Source organism: Ptiloglossa arizonensis, chromosome 9, assembly GCF_051014685.1.
Source record: "Ptiloglossa arizonensis isolate GNS036 chromosome 9, iyPtiAriz1_principal, whole genome shotgun sequence".
Taxonomy (NCBI): domain Eukaryota; kingdom Metazoa; phylum Arthropoda; class Insecta; order Hymenoptera; family Colletidae; genus Ptiloglossa; species Ptiloglossa arizonensis.
The window spans coordinates 14,775,332-14,797,382 of NC_135056.1; the positions used below are offsets into that span (position 1 = coordinate 14,775,332).

Consider the following 22,051-nt stretch of genomic DNA (forward strand, 5'->3'; position numbering starts at 1 on the left):
GTGGCGGCGAAGAAGAAGATGGAGAAGGTGGAGGAGAAGAGCAAAAAAAGAAAAAAAAAAGAGAGAGAAATGGTTATCTGGCGGCGCGAAGAGGATCTGGCGCGGCCAAGAGTAAACGACGATGACGACTTCCTGATTCGGCGGACCGTTTCGAACAGAACCATCGCCAGCCGGTCAGAGACGAAATTTCGTATACGAACCACACCGGCGTCGCCGTCGCGACACATGCGCGGTATTCTCGTTCGCGGTGTGTTTGTTTACACGTCGTCGGGCGGAACGCACGAGCGAACCCAGACACACCACCGGAGGGAAGAACGCGCGCCAGACGTTCGTAGGTTCGTAGGTTCTCTAAAGGGAGACGCGGTGTGGGAACGTTTCCGTGGCCGCGGACTCGAGGTTAATGCGCGCCGAAGACTCGATAATGACGACCCGAACGTTATCGCGTTAAGTGGTAACGTGGGACACGCACCGGGGGGAATCCACGATAATAAATAGCTTCCTGCCAGCCACGGATCGGAGCACTTCGAAAGTTCGTAAATATCATCGCGTCGCGGAAGAAACGCTTCGCGGTTCCCTTCGTTTGTAAACACCGCGTGTTCCGCGCGCGCGACAGAGTGTAACGATCCTTGGGGAAACTTTTTGCAATAATTCAGTGACGATTCCAACAGCTACCGGAATTCTCGCTAAACCGGGCAGGTGTCGCGGGATATTCGAGTACGAGGAACTGTCTAACCTCGAGGATAACCCGTTGGTTGGAATCCTTTTCGAGAAAGGGAAGCTCGTTGAAAAGTATCAGAAATTACGGGACGGACGTGGTTACGAATTTTCAAGATAGAATTTCCTCGCGATTGTACGATATATAGTACGTATTCCATGGAAAATCGTCGAGCACAGAAGATCCGGACGAATTGAACTCCGTGAACAAGTACTCGCAGGGTGAATTGGATTTCTCTCACCGATGGACCGGAAGAAGAGAAGACCACGAGTCGAAGATGCCAGCACTGCTCGACTTTGGTACTCTCTGCGAAAAAATTGTTAGGCAGCGAGGATCGAAAGACCAAGGGCCAAGTACTCGCGATGTGAGACAGATTTCTCTGACCGACGAGCAGAAAAAGAGAAGACCATGGCCGAGCCGTGGATGCCAGCACCGCCTCTCGGGGGCCGGCGGTGATTTTCCGCGAGTCACGCGAATTCGTGACCGAATCCCGAGAATCTCCCGGGCGATGTGTCACGCTGGTGTGAAACGTCACGGCACTAGGAAGTGACCCCGAACTGTCGCTGGGCCCGCGTACCTGCGCACGACAATGTCCATAAACAATGGGAGCTATCTCGGGGATATCAACACGATGGCCGGCCGGCGGATCTGACCCAAGAACGGGGCCCTGACCCCGAACGTGCACCGGGACACGGGTTATCTTCCATATCGGCCGGACAGAAATGTCTCAATGCGCAATCCGGATCTTTGTCGAAGGTGCAAATCCTGCAACGGCGTTCTGTCTCTGTCAAGGAAGTCCGCCGTCTAACGGATGCGGTACCGGGGCTCGCGATCGGGACCGCCTCGGGACAGATTAATTATAAGGATTATGGAATCGCGACGTAGATAACGTGATTGATGCCGGTCCGCCGACCGTTTCGTTAAGATAACGCAGGACCAACAATGGAGACGGATGCTGCCGGTTTGCGCCACGTAGAGGGCTTCGTTTCGGAGCACCTACCACGTGAACGACCGTGATCGCTGTACGCCAACACCGTCTGTCTTCGATTTTAATTGTTTCCGTCTTCGTTCCGTCTCCAACTACCACGCTCGCGATCACTTAACTCGCGTTATGGAATTTTACACGTCGATAAACCGAGTTACCGTTTTCAACGTTCCTTCGAATCGATTAATCGCTCATCGTCGCGACGCGGGAAAAATGAAAGTAATAAAGGAAACAATTTCCATCCAATCGTAAAAACTATTCATCGGCTCGCGACGTCGAAGATTAGTTTTGGAGCACCTACGACGGTTAGATCGGCGATAGGCAACACACCGAGTCCACGATTTTAATTTCTTCCGCTTTTCTTGCGCTCGTCTAATGGCTCTTACGATTACCACAACGCGCGATACGAATTTTATACCCGTTGGATCGATCGCATCGGTGCACTCGTATTAGCCGCCGACGCCGCCGCCGCCGCCGCCGCCGCCGCCGCCGCCACCACCGTTGCAGCGGCATCCACGTTTTTCGAATCGATTAATCGGTTATCGTCGTGATGAAAAATACACGGACGAAGGAAATATTTTACAACCGTCCGGTTGTACCGTTTCCTTATCGCGCGAACAAACAATATCGTAATCGTGAAATTTTCATCGGTCGATATCGACGAGAGTTCGTTTCGGAGCACCAACGACACTGGACGTAATATCGTGTGTCTTCGAGTTTAATTTCTTCCGCGTTTCTTGCGTCGATTTTGACCACTTTTGCGATCACCCGACGCATAATGTGAATTTCGTACGTTGGAGATCGATCGTGCGAATAAACTCGTACCGTTTTTTTTTTCCAATTTATGTTCGAAACGATCGATCGATCGCTTATTGCTGCAACGCGAAGGAATACTTTCCAACTACCTGGAATACATCTGAACCGAACGATCCTACGGGCCGTAACCCCGGCGCGGACAGTTCCAAAAACTGATTTCAACGTACAATTTCCCCATCGTAGGGAACAAACATTTCCATAACCATAAACCTTTCATCGGCTCCCCCGATGTGCCCTGGCAACTGGTATCGGCCATAAAACCGAAGAAGCTATAACGTAGCAAGGTCACGCCGCAAGCTACGAAGCTTTCTTCCCGAAGCCGAGTGCTAATATACCGAACGGTACTTCCCCGAAGAGTGGTTCCGTCTAATCGACGTTCGAGATCGCCGTAAAGTTGGCGATCGTAAAATTAAATCGTCGTTAAATGTCACCGGGGGTCGCTCGATCTCTCGTTGCTTTCACGACGATGACAGCGTTGTCCGGGTCTCGAAGAGGAGGAACAAAAAAAAAAACAACAAAAAAATCGCTCGAAAAGAACGTACGCCGAACGAACGAAAGGGGGTGTTGACGAGGTAGCGTTAAAATGGTACCTTAAAATCGTTTCCATTACCCGATGTTGCGCACTCTACGCGACCGATTCCGAGCGGTCGGACCCCTGTTTCGCAGGAATTAAAAGGAGTGACATTTATACGCTCGCCGAGGGAGCGTATCGCGTGGAGACGAGACGCGGTTGATCGTGGTACGTGGCAAGGTAGAGGAGGGATCGATTTAAAAAATAAAAGGCGACGGTTACCCGAAGGTGAAGCCGCTATGAACGCTAATTGGCAGTTAAGATTAATTAACGACTCGAGGATGTCCACGACTCTATTAACCCGCTGGCTTTTCCATCGTACACCGTGTATATACCCTCGCGATGCATTAACCGAGAGTTGGCTGCAACGTGGGTTCAAAGGGCGAGGACTGCGGTCGCTTTCGACACATTCGAAACGTCGCGACTGATAAATCTACCCGAGCCGTCGGAACTCCGAAAGCACGCGCGTCGTCGGGACGCCCGTGGACCACGTGGTGCAACCTCGGGTCGCCCGACTATTTCTTTCGACGACGAGCATTTGATCACCGATCGGGACAGACACTCCTCTACTTGCGCGGTTGGTCCAATTACAAAGCGGTGGCACGCCGTTGCACATAAATTACGGAGATCCCTGCTCTCGATACGAATTCCACTTGATCGCGTACTGTGACTCACTGTAGTCGTCGTCGTATTTGTGATAACGGACGAGGTTCGAGGGGTCGATATATCCAAGCCGTGTAACGGAACGAAAGTATCTCGGGATTCTGGGGAGAGGCACTCCGTTCGCGATATACGCGCGATAATTCGGGGAGAATTCGTACGTACGAATAATAGAAACCGGGCCGATTCGTTCGATGATACTTTCACCGAGCGTTTCGTCCCGAATTGATTACCCTTGGCGGGAACTTGGACTACCGAGTATTCTAACTTTAACGATCGCGCTTATTGTACATAGAAATAGCCGTGCGTGCAACGAAGCTTCGAAGCTTACGTCATAGAAGGATTTCTCGGAAGACAAACTATCCGAACCGGCAACGATGACAACGTTGATATTAGCGCGTTGGCGCCTAATTTCTCCGACTATCTATTTTAAAAGACGCTCATAGAGAACCGAAGCCCCGGCTGAGATCATTTTCGAGATATTACTGTCTCCGCTACGGTGAGACCACTCCCCACGGGGTGTTGTTTTTAAATCGTCCATCTGTACAATTTTTTATTCACTCACGAGTGACTCGATCGTCCGCTGTGTATTCGCGCTACTCGACATCCTGGGTCCCTCTACACCGAAGCCACTCCCCCTGGGCGCCGTTTCAAATCGTCGACCTGTACATTGGCACTTCCTTTCGATCCGAGGCAAGTTAGGACGTTCTGCTCGCGAATAACTCGATCGTCCGCTTTAAACCAAATTACGCCGTATGGCCCCGTTGCTCCAGATACCCCGGTTCCGTTCTCCCGAATAAATCGTCCTCGAGGACGATCGGAGGCGACAAATTCATCGGGGGGAAAAAAATCGTCGTTCCCCCGTCACCTGTTCGAGCGTCGCGGCGAATTCCGACAGGCAAAGAGAATCGTGTCGCGGCTTTCGACGAGCCTGATAAATCGACGGTACGAGACGGTAACCCCAAAAACACGTGCGCGGACGTGGCTGCGGCATAACGTCCCGGCGGACTATTTCTTTCAACGGCGGCCCTCTGATCTCGGGCCGGCTCTGACACTCCGTCTAGCCACTTTAGTGCCTCCATTCCACGCCTCGCGAGGGAGGTGGAACGACGAGAGCGAGCGTTTGTACGCGCTGGCCGGCTTTTAATAGGACGCGTAGCGTCGCGGTACGCGTGGATCGATGAACTTTCGGTGAAGTCTCGCGCCACGCCGTCGGGATCGTGTTGTTTGCTCTCGCGTGGTCCAATCGCCCGACTGGTACCCGAGTTCCGACCTCGCAGCGTACGAACGTTTCGCGCCCCTTTTTTTTAACCACGTCCCCGACGACATTCCCGCGAACCGAAATTGCGCCCGACCATTCGTAGCGCCCGTATAACACACGGATTCTAGGTCCCCCGGCGAGCTAGAAAATCGAACTTCCCGCTCTGGTATCCGCAAAATACGACGAGTATCCGTTTCTCGCGTCGCGTTCAAGCTTCACGAAACGTTTCGCGCCTTCTTCTCTCCGCGTACGACATTCTCGCGGTTCGAGAACGCGCGCAACGATTCCTAGCGCCAGTTCAAAACGCGGATCTCTAGATTCGAAAAAACAAAGTTCCTTATCCTTGATTACCGTGGTCCTATTTTCTGTGGTCTTGAAGCTTCGCGAAATATTTCGTGCCTTTTTCCTCCGCGATTCGTAACAACCGTAGGAAACACGGATCGTTGAATCCCCCGATTAAACGGAAAATCGAAAATTCCCCGGAGTCGCGTTCTCTCCTTCGACGAGGACATCGTCTCTCCCCCCCGAACGAACGATTTTATCGCACGATATCCGGGCGTCAGACTTTGATCTCGGTTATCTTGAGAACACGGAGAGTATCCGTCGCCGACATCGTCTTCGAGCGTCGCGAAGAGGAAAAGAGAGAGCGAAGGAAAAAGAGAGAGAAAGAGAGGGAAGAAGAGAGCGTCGTAAATTTTACAAATGCTCTCGTTGACGATAATCGCTTCGTCCCCTCCCTTAAATCCATAAACCATTCCGGGGGCGATGGCGCGGCGCGGCCTGTTTCTTTTTCTCTTTTTCTTCGTCTATTTTTTTCCTCTATTTTTTCGCGGAGATTTATCCTCGCGAAACACCGTCAATTTCCTAACGACCCGGCCGTTTGATGGAGCCGTATTTTTTTAAGCGGTAGTTCTCGACTCCCCGGTGGCGTTGTTCCTTTGAGCTTCGGACTCGGCACTTAACTCGGTGCTTAATTCGGTCTCGAAAGTTGCCGCCACGAAATCGGACCGACCACGTAACTCGTGACGAAAATTTTCACCGAAAACTCATAGATACGATCACCGCGATACCGGTCGCCCGGACCGCAAACTCGATCGCGTTGCTAGACGGTGGGAAGCCGCGTTTCGACCGCAGAACGGTGTTCGATTCTTTTCGCAACAGAGAGAAAGAGAGACAGAGGGAAAGATAGTAACGCGACAGAAATCGGGAGCTCGCGTTTTCTCTTCGGTGTCCAATTGTGCGTCGTTAATTCGAGCCGAGATCGAACGAAATCGTCCGACCGCGGGAAAACGGTGAGCAAAAACGGAAAGTCGACACGGCGGGACAACCTCGACGGAGAGAGACGGTATTTGACAAATTATTTCGTCGGTTAACGGACTCTTGTATCCGTGATCGGTCGGTTGTTTACGACCGTGCTAACACCAGGACAGAATTTTACCCCGAGGGGGAAATTACCAGGGGTCTCGTTAATTTTAGTTCCTCTTCCGTGTACACGGCTCAGGAACGTTTCTTCCCCTACCCTTTTCCACCGTGCTCGTAAATCCCGCGGATTATCGGCGCCGGGAAAAACTCACGGTAGATTAGCGTAATTAGAGCGCGGGTCGCGGAGCGGAACTTGCTTTTTTCTTTTATGTTTTTTTTTTCGCGGTCTCGACCGAGCTGGAACGGTTCGTATCGCTTCCACGATCGCTCCCGATCTTTCTCTTTCGCCTTCGAATCGTTCTTCACGGTCGTATGGAAATCTATACGATTTTCATTCGCGCACGATCGGGATGGGAAAATATCCTTGTTTTCTCCCTCTCCGTTGCTCGGAATTTGGCTAATTCTCGAATAGTCTTTCAAAACGATGTATAAAATTGTAGTTACAATAGATGTTTGCTTTCGAAAGAGAAAGCGGGAGGGAAATTTTTCGTTCCCCAGAATTCTCTTTACCGATTACGGTCTAATTCGATCGACGAGGCGGATCGAGTACGAGCTGCCCGCGAAAGGTACGTTACAGCACGCGAACGATGTATTCGATCGACCGATAATACGTTCAAATTAAGCCGAAGCGTGTATATTCACCGGGGATTAAATTGTAGTTTTCCCGTTTCTCTTGATCGTTTCGATATCCGGGTTGCGGTCAAGTTTCGAAAGATTCTCGACTATTCTAGGAAACGAGAAGTTTGTAACTCCACGGAGTCGATCGGTTAAAATCGGTCCAGGGATATGTAATAAAAAAAAAAGAAAAAAAAAAATACGTTACCGTCACCTCGAGTAAAGACGATCCATCGATTCACAAAATTGTTTACGCACCGGTTAACAATTCCCCGCTGCGGCTCGAAAAAGGAGGAAATCCGTCAACGAAGAATGCGAGAGCGATCCCCGAGCGTGCCAATACAAACCCATTATGCGGATAGACGCGCCGCGGATAATGCAGAAGTAGCAGGAAGTCTGGTGTAGTTGTCCAGGATACGAGAATAGACCGAACGCGAGACAGATTCGTTCGCGGGCGAGGGCAGAGAGATGCCTGCGAGCGAGAATACAATAAATATTTGACGTTAACTAATAATAACGTCGCGGCGGCACGTCTTAATGGCACCGTGAGACGAAAAGACGCCGACCGTCGCCTCGACGTCGTGAACTACGACGACGACGACCACGACCAAGACCAAGACCAAGACCAAGAAGAAGACGACGACGACGACGACGAGAGAATCACCAGCGCGCTTTTACATAACGCATTAATGCTCGTGCATTAAATGGACCGACCACGATGGTACAACGGGTACCATCTTGCAGGAAGTTATTATGAATACGGCACGGGGCCTTGGTATTCGTCACGCTACGAAAACCACAGGGAACGCGGATCATCGTCTTTTATAAATAATTGAAAAGTTCCCAAGGATCGACGCGAACGATTTGCCCCCTGTTAGTTTCGGCCGAATACGTCGCGCGCCGGTTCGAAATAGATGTTGCGGAAACCGAGCGGGGTCTCGTTTTTATATTTCCACGAGCGAAGTTACTTACGAGCCACCACGATGTGTGTGTGTGTGTGTACTCGTACCTCGAAACTTCTTCACGGTTGACTTTCGAATCTCCCAGAGTTTCTTCGCATCGTTTCACGCACGATGGAGAGGGACCCCGAGAGCAATCGAATTAAACCGATTTAAAAGAGCCGCGAGATTTTCCCGAAACGATCAACGCCGCCGGTACTCGAGGGACGCGAACTGCAAACGCGTGGGATACTCTCGGTCCAGGAAATCAACCCGACGACGTTAATCGCGTCCATTCGGTCTCGTTAAATCTACGCCCATAAAAACGACCACGGTCGCACCCGTTTTACGTCGGATTTTAACGGTCGAAGGCACGCCGAGAACAAAGCCTCGGGCGTCTACTCGATGGAAGTGTAAAATCACGCGCGGGACGAAGTTGCGACCATACGGACGCTCTTTTCCAGTTCGAGGATTCCTACGATTGGTCTTTTTCGATAAAAGAACCGCGCGTAACATCGTTACGTTTCGTACCTTACGTAACATTGCTCCGGAGTAATACGTCTGGGACCTAACATCGGAGATGCAAATTATTCGAATATTTACATAGTTTAAACAGGTTTGCACGAGATCACTAAGTACGTTTTAATCGACACCGTTTAACCGACGCGTTGCGACGTTAACTTCACCGATATTGTTTATTCACCGACACGGTGAAACGACCGACAATTTACACCGACACTCGCCATTAACTTTCTATTTACCCGCCAATGCTAAATTACAACTGGTCAATTTTACAATTGTACAGTTACTTTTCAATGTACGGTTATCGCGTCCAGTTCCACGTGCACGTGGTTATTACTTCGTAATTGTACAATTATTCTTCCACGGTGATTTCGTTCGAGTTTTATTATTCCTCGCGCCTTGGGTTTTCAATTTTCCGAAAACCAATCCCACGTGCATAAATCGGAGCTGGTGTTAACGGGTTAATGAAAAACAAATAAAATCGATTCGGTAACGGCGGGAAAAATTTGTTTCGAACAAGTATTATAAATTCGGCACGATCGAGCGTGGAAAATTCAGCGGAACGAACCTACGAAGAATTACCGATCATCAAGACCGATCGTCGAGCGTTCGCTTCTCCGGTTCCCGGTCGATCGCGAACGTAATTAAACAGGTATCGAAACGTGCCGTAATCGATAGCGCAGCGGGTCTCGTCGAGTCTCGGCTACCTCTCGAAGACGATCTTTTCAACGTCGCGATAAAAGAGTATCGATTTCGTAGGTAAACACATACATATGTATATCGTGGATAACGAAATCCAACTCGATCCGTTCGCTCGCTCGTCGAAATTAACGTTTACATCGCCCACCTACGATCAACGGAGCACGCGGGATACTTTCCACCGGGGCAGGTGTCGCGGACACGCTACCGTGACCGATTCGCGAATTATCATACGTATAAAAACCGAATCGCGCCGGCTTTTATCCTACGGCCTGAAAAAGAGAACGGCCGCGTAAGAGAGAAAACCAGAAATCAAGAATCGTTTTAACGAACCGGCTCTTTTAAATAATTCATACGCGTCCCTCTCGGTCGCGCCGTAAATTTTCAATACTAATTCCCCGCGGACATTACAACACCGTTGGCTCGTCAGCGACCAAATAGAAACGTGAACCGGGGAAGGAGGGCGGAGGGGGGAGGGAAATATGCATTATACGGGCACAATGCTTGTCTAAGGAATGAACATGATGAATGAAAGAGTCAAACGATGGTCCCGAAGCCGGTAACGTCCAAGGATCCATCCGCGGCGTCTTTTTGCTTCTGCTTTCTTTCCGTTTACTATCTCTCCCTTCTGTCTCCTCCAACATCTCCGCTCGCCCTCTTTGACGCAGTCCCGGGGCTTTGATATTCCTGCCAGAATATCCCACTTATAGTTAGTGCATAAGGCCTGTGTGCTTTCTCTGCTCGGTCTCGCTCTCCCTTTTCGTCCAATGTGTCTCTCTCTCCGGCTCGGTCGTTCCTTCTCGGTGTGTTTCTTTCCCTCGCCAGTTTCCAGGGCTTCCTCTTGCACGTCGCTTCTCTCCTCTCGCGTGTTTCTCTTCGTCCCGGGGCGCTCGCGGCACGGGTAGGGTACGGTACGGTTTCCTCTCCGTTTCTCACCGAGTCTTTGTCCCGTCTCTCCGCGGACGACGTTGAACGCTTTGAAAAGCGTTCTCGTTTTCGCTTCTTCGTTGGCGTTTCGGTTCTTCGGGGGATGATGGTGCTAGCTGGCTCGCTCGCTCGCTCGCACGCGCGCGCGCGTGCGCACGCACGCACGCAGGCACGCAGGCACGCACGAGGATCTCCCTTAACGGCGGCGAAACGAAGGTCAGGGATCGATGATTAAAGGATCCCCCTTTTACTAGCTCGCGAGCTTCGAAGAACGAGCGTGTCGTTTATACGCTCGGCGTCGATCCGCGTGCCGGTTTCTATTGCTCTTCTGGCGTTCCTTTCCGAGATTCTCGAATACCGTGAACCCCCACGGGGTGGGAGGGAGGGAGGGAAGGAACGATGGTAATTACGCCGATAGGAATCTCGCGTAATTGCGGACCTCGAAGCGATAACTTTTTAACGTCGGGTCCGCGCGATGCGTCTTCTTTCCTCCGTCGCTTTTCTTTTATTTTCCATCATTTTTTTCTCTCGGCAAACGCGAACGGGAAAATAGAATCGGATCACGGTGTGTGTTCGTACGAGCGTCGGGACATTCGGTGCGGGCAAACGGAAAGAGGGTGACGCGTAAAATTGGTCTCGGTCGAGAAACGATCGACAGGACTTTTCAGGGGTCCCGAAAACGATGGAGGTCCCCGATCGAGAACACGCCCACTTTTTCGCTGTTCCAATTAGGCGCGGACCCTTGCGTGGGTTTTATTTGGTAGTTGATTGGTGTCGAGTGGACAGTAGTGGGAATTAATGAAGACGGTTAGGGGGTAGGTATACGTCGAACAGTTATTGGTTCCCGTACAATTTCGGCCGGGCGTTCGCGGATTTTACAGGACCTTTGGTCGTCGAAGCAATTAGAACCGGCGACGACGATCGACCCGACGAAACGGACACGAAATACCGCGTATTAGACATTTTCGCGCGGATATTACGTATAATCGTCGGGGGACACCGAGCCCTCGTAAAAAGTAGTCGGACGACGAAGAAGAAGCGGGGGGCTTTTTATCGAGATCGTCGATAAAAAGTGTTTCATCGTCGACGTTCGGAACGACACGGGTGTTCATCGACGTCCCGGTAAGGAATGCGCGTGGAAACTTGTAACAACGATGATGCGATAACACCGAACCGGGTAGAAAGAGGTTCGTGCAATATTATCGTTCGTATCGGGTCGGATACGAAAAACGTGTCCGCGCGAGCCCTCGATATTCACAGACGCACAGGTTTCAGGTTCGAAGGGGTCACCGTCGACTATCCCCATACATATTCATGCCGAGTATTTACCTAAGGCCAGAAAAGAACCGTCGGAGAACCGAGGCAACGTATCGCATTAATACAAGGGTCCTCAGCGATCCTACGAATACGTAGGTATATGCAAATGACACCGTTCCCGCCGGGGAAACCTTTAAATCACACATCGAGGCTACCAATAACACGTCGACGATCGTAATACAAGACAGCCTTTATGCGCCTCGTACCGGACAGCGTGCAAGAGCACCAAAACCGTTTCGTCCTCGAGTTAAAAAGATCGCATTCTAAGTACCGTAACATGCAATAACAGGCTTTCAGCGGGCATAATTCGAGCCGGGATTAAAATAACAAATAGACGAGCACGAGTTCGCGCGTGTATTGAGCGTAATCGGTATATACTACATTGTCGGCCGAGGAGTTTTGCGCGTACCGCCACCACCGCGCCGTCTCCTCGTAAAGAGTATTTGTTCTTTTTTTTTTCTTCTTCTTCTTCTACCTCTTCTTCCTCCTCTTCTTCGACCAGGATCCAAGTTCGATCATCGAAGAACTTTTTACCCGGGATCGAGATAAGCGGATCGATGATATTTCAACATCGAAACGAGCGAGCGGTTCGAAGACGCCGATTTCGCTCGTTGCCAAAAATCGAACTTACGCAATCTCTTGTGACGAAAAAAAAAAAAGAAGAAAAAAAAAGGGAAATAAAAATAACGAAGTTACAATCGACGGGATTCTTCGACGTCCGCGTTAATTTAAGACTCCCTCTCTTGTCGCGCGCGCCATCGTCGTCTTATCTCGTCGTCCGAAGAAACGAAAAAAGGTGGTACCCCCGCTACACACTCGGGGCAGAATCGTTTCCTTCAAAACGAAACCTCCGGCAAATTTATACATCACAATTCACCGCGCATCGCCGCCATTAACGCGTCGACGACCGGGGAACAAGACGGCCCCGTGGTACATCAACCTCCGTGGAAACCGAGTTGCCCGGTCCAAAGTACCAAAAGGAGCCACGCCGTGCTTTTATCGCGAGTAATTCGGGCCACGATCGTACGTATACGATGTCTAATAAATTCGTGAATGGCCGGGCTACGACTGAAATGTCCTATACACCCACGCGCGAACGCGCGGGCACACAATCGTACACACGTGCACACGTTCAACGACGGGTATACGTCCGTGGTGGAGGCTCGTGGTTGTATGCGCGTGCCTCGGTCCCGAGGTTGTTGGCGTTGGTTGCGCGCTTAGGGTGGGTACCGAGCCGACGAACCGACATGGGGGCACCGAGAGAGAGCGGATATTATCGCCAAACGTTAATTTGGTCGAGGCCCGGCCTACCTTCCAATTTTCGAGCCCTTACACGCCCACTTACGAGATTGTCCGTTAATGCTCCGAAACGTCGGGACGCGTTTTCGACGCCCGCGTTTTACCGCCACGGAGAGAGAGCTTTACGGGCACCACGTACGACGTGGTACACCTCGCTCGAAATCTCTTTAAACCTTGTGCCGTACTGGCCGCGACACGTGTTAAGAAAATAACGTACGCACCCGAGGGTCGAAACGGGACGCCCGCAACCTCGAGCATTAGACCACCGTACGAGCGTTCGACCTCTAGGCACCGGGCCTCCGGGTATACTAGTATTAACCCTCGAACGCCTCGAGCTTTACGTCGAAGAGACGCAAAGGAATTAACCACTTTCGAACGATCTCGAAACTACGCGAGTAAAGTGAACGGAACGAGAACAAGTACCCGGGTTTCGCGCAGTTCCTCGAGTTCAACGGGGGTAACATACTTTTTCAAATATCTCGAAATATGATCTGCGCACTTTAAACGCATCGAAAGAAGGTTCGAAGCGAGCTCACTTCGGCACGATTATTTTTCAACGTTGTACAAAATATTTGAAAGGCCGTTTCTCGCTCCGACATGTTTCCCTCGAGTCTCTATCGTCTATTATTCTTTCGTGATTGGACCTATTGTAACGGATGCGATTGGATACTTTTTTTACGTTTCTTCGGTCCTCTCGCAATACCTATACGTACCTCGCGATACCCGTTCCATTCGTGACACTCTTAACCCAAAAACACCGAGTAGAATCTAACGCGAGGTTAAGTAACGTTATTCAATGTTTTTTCGAGCATTTAGTCATACGTACGTTCGAATAACCGTTAAACCGTGTCGATTCAATTTGCATCGCACCCCGCGTTACCGAAAGTGCTCCGAGCAAATAATAATGCTCGTAATAAAAAGATGAAGGGGGAAGGGTAGGAGAGCGGACCGCGGAACTTAATGGATCGAGTCCGCGTGTTCAGCGTGCCCCGGTTTAAAGGATTAAGCGTTCGAATCGACCGTTTCATTTTTTTTTTCTTTTATTTCGCGAAAGCGATAGGGCGAACCGTATCGGTACCGATTTGCGAATTTGACATCGATAACGTTCCGTACGCCTCCCCCTCGTCGCGCGTTGTTGCACCCGAGAAGCGAGAATTTATTCGCCGAGACGTTCGAAATTAAATGGAGCGTTGCGGGGAAAAAAGACGGGGGGGAGGGGGAGGGGCGCGTCCGTTCGGGCGTTAAGAAAACAGGGAAACCGTATTTCAACGGTGCCTTAACATTCTTCCCGTGGACGCCCGGGCATCGTCTGTCCGTATCTAATTTATGTAACGCAGAACAAATATACTCGCGGCCGTGTACGTACCGTACGTAGCCGGAGAAAGGAAAATAAATACGAGAGGCGAGGGTGGGGTAGGAGGGGGGCGTCGGTAGCGACGGTGGTGGCGAAACAAGTGGAGCGGCCCGCGAGCTGGAAGAAAATAGTCCGTGCGCCGATTCGTAGACCCGAAATAGGGCGGTGTGAACAGCAGGAGACGTTACTGTACACCGCGCAACGTGGAGAGACGCTTGGACGTGTATCGGCGTGTGTGAGCGCCGTTGGAAAGAACCGGTTATATAGGAACCGTTCCCCTCCACCCCGTCACCGGCATCTCCTTCTCCACCTTCCTCCTCCTCGTCTTCTTCGCCTCCCTTTCTACTCATTCGCCGACCTTTCGTTCCATCCTCGGCCGAGTATCCAGCGAAGCTCCGCTACATAATACGAGCGAGCCTGTATATACAAGTTTCACCTGTGTGCGTACACGTGTGCGCATACGCGGCGGCTGCTGCGCCGACGAGAGAGAGAGAGAGAGAGAGAGAGAACCATGTATGTACACTTACGTGGGGTCTCGACACCATGGGCGCCTGCCTATCTGACATTGGGTGCCTACGAGGGCGAGTCCCGCGCGTCCTTTCTTTTTCTCCCTTTCCTGACCTGGCTACCGACGGACCCGGAGGGAACCCGCGCGTACTCCTCGCGAGGAACCTCCGGGGGCGTCGGAATTTCGCGAATGTTTCACGGCCGGCCCTCGGTTTCCCAGCGACCGATACGCGGAAACGAATCTATTGTGTTCCGTTCCTCCGAGCCGGATACCCTGCGGTGAAACGTCGCTCGTCGATGTTCCGCGACGAGTCGCGTACGATGTTCGCGAATTTATTTTCTTTTTTTTTTCTTTCTCGAGCCGCGAATACGTTGCACCGAGTCGCGCGGACGGGGTTCTCGAAAGAACGACCAGTCCTACGATGAAATTCGAACGAAACGAGAAAACGAAGTCACTCGTCCGTGTAGAATTGGTCCACGTGGTTAGGGGAACGTTGCGAAAGCAACGGGTATTGTAAGAAAATTTCATTCGTGACGATGGGAAAAATATTTCGAAATATTCTTTCCGTCGATTATCGGATCTTGGATTATTTATTGTTCCGAGGATACTTATCGATACGGTGCAAATAGTAATTTGTACCAATGTACGGTCTAATAAACGCTTTCGACCGTATCGGATACCGATTAGATTTCTTATCGGCGCGTTACTGACAAATTCGTTTCTCTGTTACAGATTCCGAATAGACAACACGGACCACATAATCGACGTGAACAAGAACAACGCAGCGTTCGAGTACGATCAAGTGAACATAATATGTCCTGTGTACCAGGTGGGAACGCCGGACAACAAGACGGAGAAGTATATTATTTACAACGTGAGTACCGCGAGCGCCAAAGTGTGCCCTACCTACCCTCCTTCTAGCAAAGAGTTTGTCACGAGCTACGCTACCCCGGCGCGCCGCGTGCTCGGAACAACAGATAAATCGAGTTACACGACTGCCGCGGACCATTATACGGGACGAAAAAATTGTCAAAGGGCGTTCTCCGTGGATGTTTAGACAGCTGTTGCTACTCGAAAACTCGTTCGTTAACTCGCTCGCCGCGGACCCCCAAGAACGACTTCCGCTACGCGGCCAACTTTTGACACCGTGCGTTACCCCTCGCCCTGGTGGCTCACCGACTCGACGGGAATCGTTTCAGGTTCTTAAAAATATTCACGACCGCGGTATACGTCATTCCACGAAACGTTCCCGGAACGATCGATCGCCTATTCGTAGGAAGAACGACACCGTGAGTCGTGGATCAAAATTTGTTGCCTTCGTGGAAAGTTTCACCCCCTTTTACTCGCTTTTATCGGGGAAGACGAAGCGGACGCAAACACGAATCACGAATCATCGTCGAGATCTGATCACCGCCCCGATATATGTCCATCTCCCACCCCTCGTATTGTCTTCGATAGCGATTCCCGCGCACGATTAGACTCTCGACGAACGAGCACCGCGTTTCATCGCCGCTTAATTGTGTCTCGAAGGGGGAGACCATTTCCACGGTTGTAGAACACGAACAACTCCGACAAAAGTTTTTTCACAGTGGTCGATCGACGATTAATGTTCTTCGCCGGTACGGCCCCGCTGAACACCGCGAGAAAAAGACAAACGCGAAAGAAGGGGGAGCCGTTCGTGACAAACCGGAAGCGTTGCCGATCGATTCGCGTCGGAAGTTTCTTAACCGTCCCCTGTACCTTTCCCTTTAGGTCTCCAAGGAGGAGTACGAAACATGTCGGATAACGAATCCGGCTCCTCGGTGCATAGCGATCTGCAACAATCCCAACAAGACGTTGTACTTCACTATCACCTTCAGGCCGTTCACACCGCAACCCGGAGGTCCAGAGTTCCTTCCAGGACGCGATTACTACTTCATCAGCACCTCGTCGAAGGACGATCTGTACAAGCGTATCGGTGGAAGGTGCACCAGCAACAACATGAAGGTAGTCTTCAAGGTTTGCTGCAGCAACGACACTGACACCTCCTCGTCCTCTGCGACATCGCGCAACAATTGTAAGTACTTGTTTTTGTCTTTGTCTGTATTGACGATCGCTTCGTGTTTTCCTTAAAATTTGGAAACAGGTCACATCGAAAACGTCCTCACCGAACAACCACGGTCACGTCGCTTTTAGAGATCAATTTTTTCGTTCGAGTAACGGGAAAATGAAATTCGTATTTTTCTAGTCGATCCTCGGGCGAATTTTTCCTGACAAAAAAAGTCCATCTTGTCGAAACTGTTTTTACGATCGATTTTATTTCGCAACGAAGCGGAAAAATCGCCATCTACCTCGGTTTCGAGCGAACGAGGCGATTTCGTCGCACGAAATCGAGAATCGGCTAATCACCCAGACGAGAAACTTTCGAATCTATCGGCTCACTAGATTCGCGCCTCGAGATCCGGTACTCGGCCGACCCTAAACTTCCCGAAGACTCTCGAAGGACTCCCGAAGAGTTTCGCGCGTACGGGCCCACATCCTAATACCCCGATTATCATAATCCGAAATTATAGACGTTGTCCATGGAAGAGGACGCGCCGCCTTTTCATTCCGCGTGTAAATCACGTTTAAAGTCTTCACGCTTTCGCGTCAGTTCCGCGCACGATTCACCGTCCCGTCGAAGACGCAGGAAGAAACGAATCAGAAGAGGACCGCGCCATAAATTCATTATCCCGTGATCGGTTACAAAGAGGAGAACGACTTTCGTAACGGCGGGGTAGGGGAACGTATGTCGGAGCGTCTCCGTCGTCGTCCTCTGAACTCATTCTTCCTCTACCTCCCCTCAACGTTCTCTCTACGTTCGTCGAACCTACACACACCCCTCTTAAATAATCCCTATCAATTATAATTCTTACCGTGCACCATTTGTTGCGGTTAGGGGACTAACACTGTCCCGGAGCACAATAAATTCCACTATTCCATTCTAGCCCCGGTCTCTGTTCGCTCCCTAATTCGTTCCAACCGTGCCTCCCTCCCTCCCTCCCGACACCACCTCCGCTTGCCTCCTTTTCTGCCGCTACCACCGCGGCCGTCTCCCCCGTCCCTCCCGTTCCCCGACACTCCGCCAGAGACGATTCATGCGCCGTAATGACTAGCTATTTCGCTGCCCGAGAACTCTGAACTCTTCGAGCGTCCCGGCATTCAAGATTCCACGGGACTCTCTCGGCCTCGAAATCCTCTCCTCTCCTGTGTCGAGCGGTTGCGCGTTGCGCGTTGCGAGTTGCGTGGCCCGCGCGCGAACCCCGGTGCCCCTACGATTACTATCCACCGGCCACGAACTCCCCGAGAAATGTTAATCTCGCGGAAAATTTCAGCGGTTCTACGGTCTCCGCTGTGCGCGACCGCGAACGATGGACGTTTACCGAGGCAATTACCCGAGCGAAAGCGGCGAATTAATTTTCGATTTTATTCCAACGGGTGGGAAGCCGATTCCCGTCGTTCTTCGAGGAAATGAATTTCCACCGATGTACCGGGAGATGGCGGAGAATCGATGCTTCCTTATGGATCGTACTGTTAACAGATTCCTTCCTTTATACCGGGAATGCTTTATTTCGAAGCAATCGCCACCGTGCGAAACTCGTTCTTCGATTTTGTTCGATCGTCGACCGTTAAACTTCCCGTTCCTCTTTTCGATTCTCACGTTGCGTAGTTTTCCCTCTACGAAAGTGCGAATACGGGTGAGAAATTATTCGGTGAGAATTAAAATCGACGAGAATGTTCTTAATTTCGAAATAAACACTTACCGGAGCGAACCTCGCGAGAAAATTTCCACGATAATCGCGAAATTGATCGGATAATATTCTTCTCGCAAGATCACGGTGCTACATAGTATTCGATTCGTATTACGCCCTCCCGCCTAAAGTGTTAAACCCGTCCCCGCTAATAACCACTTAGGTGGTTAATTCGACGCTAAACGCGTACATCGAAAAAAAGAATTCCCTTTTTTCTGCCCCTTCGAGTACTCGGTACAGTTTGATCAGTATTCAGGACCGAAAACTGAGGGTCGAAACGATTATGCGCGAATAAACTATGCTCGCTACGTTCTTTATTGTTTCCTGTTGTAAAATATACGAAATGCAATGTGATAAATTTAACGCGCCACGAGCGATAGGGGCCGAGAACGTGTATTTTGAATCGGTACGAGTGGAAGATCGTTCGTTACGATTTATCGCGAGTTTCTTTTTTTTTTTTCTTTTTTTTTCACGGTCGAAAGATTCGAGACTCAGGGCTAGCACTTGGCCCCATTTGGGAATATATTTTGCTTCCACGAGTCCCGGAAACGAGAAACCCTCTTCAGCGAGTAGCGACGATCTCGTGAAACTCGTCCGCATCGGAGTTGTACGAAAGGGTGTTTACGATTATAACTGTAACAATCGGTGCCCGTGATTCCATTATTATGTACGAACCGTCGCGATTAAACAAAATTTAACGACCGTCGATCACGATCGAGTCCATTCCGATTCGAAAGCCTCTTTAAAATACAGAACGAGCTTCCGTAATATCGGCATCGGTGGCGATTCCAACCAAACCCTCGTTTACGATCGTCATTGTGCTCGCGGACTAGATGCGCCGAAAATTACTCGAAATCCCCGAGGAACGACGAACGACAAAATCGAAATCGCGTCGCAACGTCGTCCTAGATCTTCCGAAAGCGCCGGGACGCCGCGCGACAACGGTAAACGAGAATAAACTGCACAAAAGTTGCACGTGACTCGTAATCGATGAAAAAGTGTGAAAAACTTGCAAATGATCGCAACGTACTTCGTGCCATTGAGAGGTAACGCGAAAATATAAACAGTATCTACAGTAAAGGCGCTGCAGGATGAATTAACATCTCAAGGGCTAATTGAAGGTGACACGAAGTAATAAGGCGTTACATAAACGCGATTTACGCTTGTTGTTACGCATCTGCATATATTTTCACCAGACGAACGAATATATGTGACATATTAATGTAATGTATGCCGTTGCGTGCTCGTTGATGTCTAAATGTGCCCTGCCCGAATGTGTTCGACGTTCTCTACGATGTTAACCTTTCCTGCTTTCCCATTGGTTGTTCTATAATAAGGGGGCCGCACGAAGTGTGACGCAACGATTTTAATGAAACTTCGTATGGTAGCCGGGGAACCGCAAAATATTTCACTCGCGCTCGACCGTTTGCGTCGACACTCGATGGTTTACGAGTTATTTACCAACGAAGATCGTAATCGTCCGCACGGTGCGCGATGACCCTTCGAATATTCTTTCGAGTTAGAAAGTGAACCCGGTGGCGGTACAGTTGCGGCTCCGTAATCGTGCGGTCCGGGGTACGCTGATTCTTTTTTCCCCTGCACCGTGTACGAGTTTATATCTCGCCGTTTCTTTCGCACTGATTCATTTCCTTTCGTTGGAATTTCTCGGGAGGAGAAAAGAGGAAAAAAAATATTCGAATTACAAAAGGAAAATAAAATAAAAAGATCAAGTACGAAACATTTTCTCCGTAGGAATCACAAGTGCGAAGGGAAGCAAAATTCTGTCGCCTGTTCGAGAATTTACAGTGTCGCATGCGATAAATGGATTCTTAAAGAGTCTTCCGAAGACTCGCAGCAGCAACGACCGTGACCGTGAAAGGGAACGTAATTTTTTTTTCGACGTGTCGTTGCAGCCGTAGCCGTGACCAGCAGCACCGTGCCGAGCAGCAGCTCGACCAGCACCGCAGTTTTGGGTGGAGGAGTGCCACCCCCGCCACCGCCGAGCGTCCTCAAGGGCGGAGATCGATTCTACCCAGGGGGCAGCATTCATCATCATCACGATCATCATCAACCGGCCACGGCGGCGCCGACCCTGCCCCACGTGCCCCCTCCGGCTATCTACCCCGTGCATCCGCATCAGCCTCCGATTCACAATGGACCGCCGTCTTCCTCGCCGCCCAAGACCTCGATCGGCCAGAAGAAGAAGAACAGTACGTATACATACCGCCTTGCCACCTGCTCCCTTTGCCGCGAAACGAGTTTCTCGATGCTCCTCGTGACCATTATCTCGGCCAACGATTTTTCCCGCGACGCGCCGCTCTACCCGACATTAATTGTAGGACAGCGCCGAGGAGGCTCGCCAACCACGCGAATTTCGACTCTTTCGCCGTTTATCGGCTGACGAATGCCGTTCGACTCGTGACCATTTAACCCGTGATCGTTCCGCGATGCTTTTCGGAGTGTGCACATTTGCGTTTATCGGGCCGTATTATCTGAAATCATTTCTTTCACGAGATCAACGCGGTCCACCGTTGGGGGACGATTTCAACTCGACGAATATCCGTACGAACGAAAGCATTTTCAAAAGGTAGCCGTATCGTGCTGTAATAATCCACCCCGCGTTCGAAGCGATAATAAGCGCGAATACTCGTGCATCTAGGAATTCATCGGTCCACTCGTATCAACGTTCCGCGTATCGAAGCGTTATCGTCGACGGATCTATTCAACGGTCGACCGTTCGATCGATTCGATGTCTGGCGCGATTATTGGAAACGGAAGCCCCGATAATGAGAGAAATTCGAGTCGGTGTCGGGCGAACGGTGGTATATAAAGGACTTCCCGCGCGTTGTATCGCGAGAGTCCCCTGCCGACAGGTTGGTGCGCGCGTTTGGGATTGCGCCGGCTCGGTTAAGGTGTCTTTAATCGTTGCTTCCTTTTTGGCGGACTGGTAATTATTACTTTGTAGCGAAATTACTGTTGCATAAAATTAAGATAAACCACTCGTCCCCGGACGACTTTACTGCTCGTTATCTTATGTAAATCTTTCTTTCGGAGGCCGAATTGCCGGGTTGCGTCGGGGTTCGTTATTAGCGCGGCGTAATTGATATTTCTCCTTTTCGAGACGGTGTGCATAGTCGCGAAGATTCTCCTCTTCCGTTCGCCGGTCGCAGCGATGGGTTAGACGGGACGCGATGCCCGAGCGTCGCCCCGATGTTCCAGTCATTAAATTACCGTTATGTAGTTGAACGTGACGGTCCATTGCGTGCCGAACAATCATTTTACGTAATTCATTCGGCTTATCGGTCGGTCGCATTAAGTCGGATAAAGTAAATAACGAGCGAATAAATTTTAATGAGGTTTAAAATTTTATCGTCCCTCGTACCTTGTTCTACTTATTACGGGCGGGCCGATGCCTCGAGTAAAATTACGTCGGGAAGAGCGATTATTAAAAGCGTACATTGGTCCGGCGCACGCGAAACTTTTGGTAGCGAGGGACACACCTCGTCCTCGCATTTTTGCAACTCGAGAGGAAATGGATTTTTCGGGGATTTTTTTCTTTTTTTTTACGGATATCGGTGTTCCGATTGTGTAATTCTAAATAGAAACCAGACGTCGCGCGACGCGTGTCTTGATTAACCGTAATCTCGAGTGAAACGAATTCGATGGCCGACG

The 22,051-nt window shown here is 50.5% G+C and overlaps 1 protein-coding gene across 1 annotated transcript in view; it reads left to right on the forward strand.

The window, feature by feature from the left end:
* The window catches only part of Ephrin (ephrin), a 61,297-nt gene that overhangs the window by 33,355 nt on the left and 5,891 nt on the right, over positions 1 to 22,051 (forward strand). Inside the window, exons 2-4 of the mRNA XM_076319990.1 lie at positions 15,342 to 15,483; positions 16,362 to 16,665; positions 20,293 to 20,589. Coding sequence (XP_076176105.1) covers positions 15,342 to 15,483; positions 16,362 to 16,665; positions 20,293 to 20,589 — 743 coding nt within the window. The remainder of the gene's footprint in view (positions 1 to 15,341; positions 15,484 to 16,361; positions 16,666 to 20,292; positions 20,590 to 22,051) is intronic.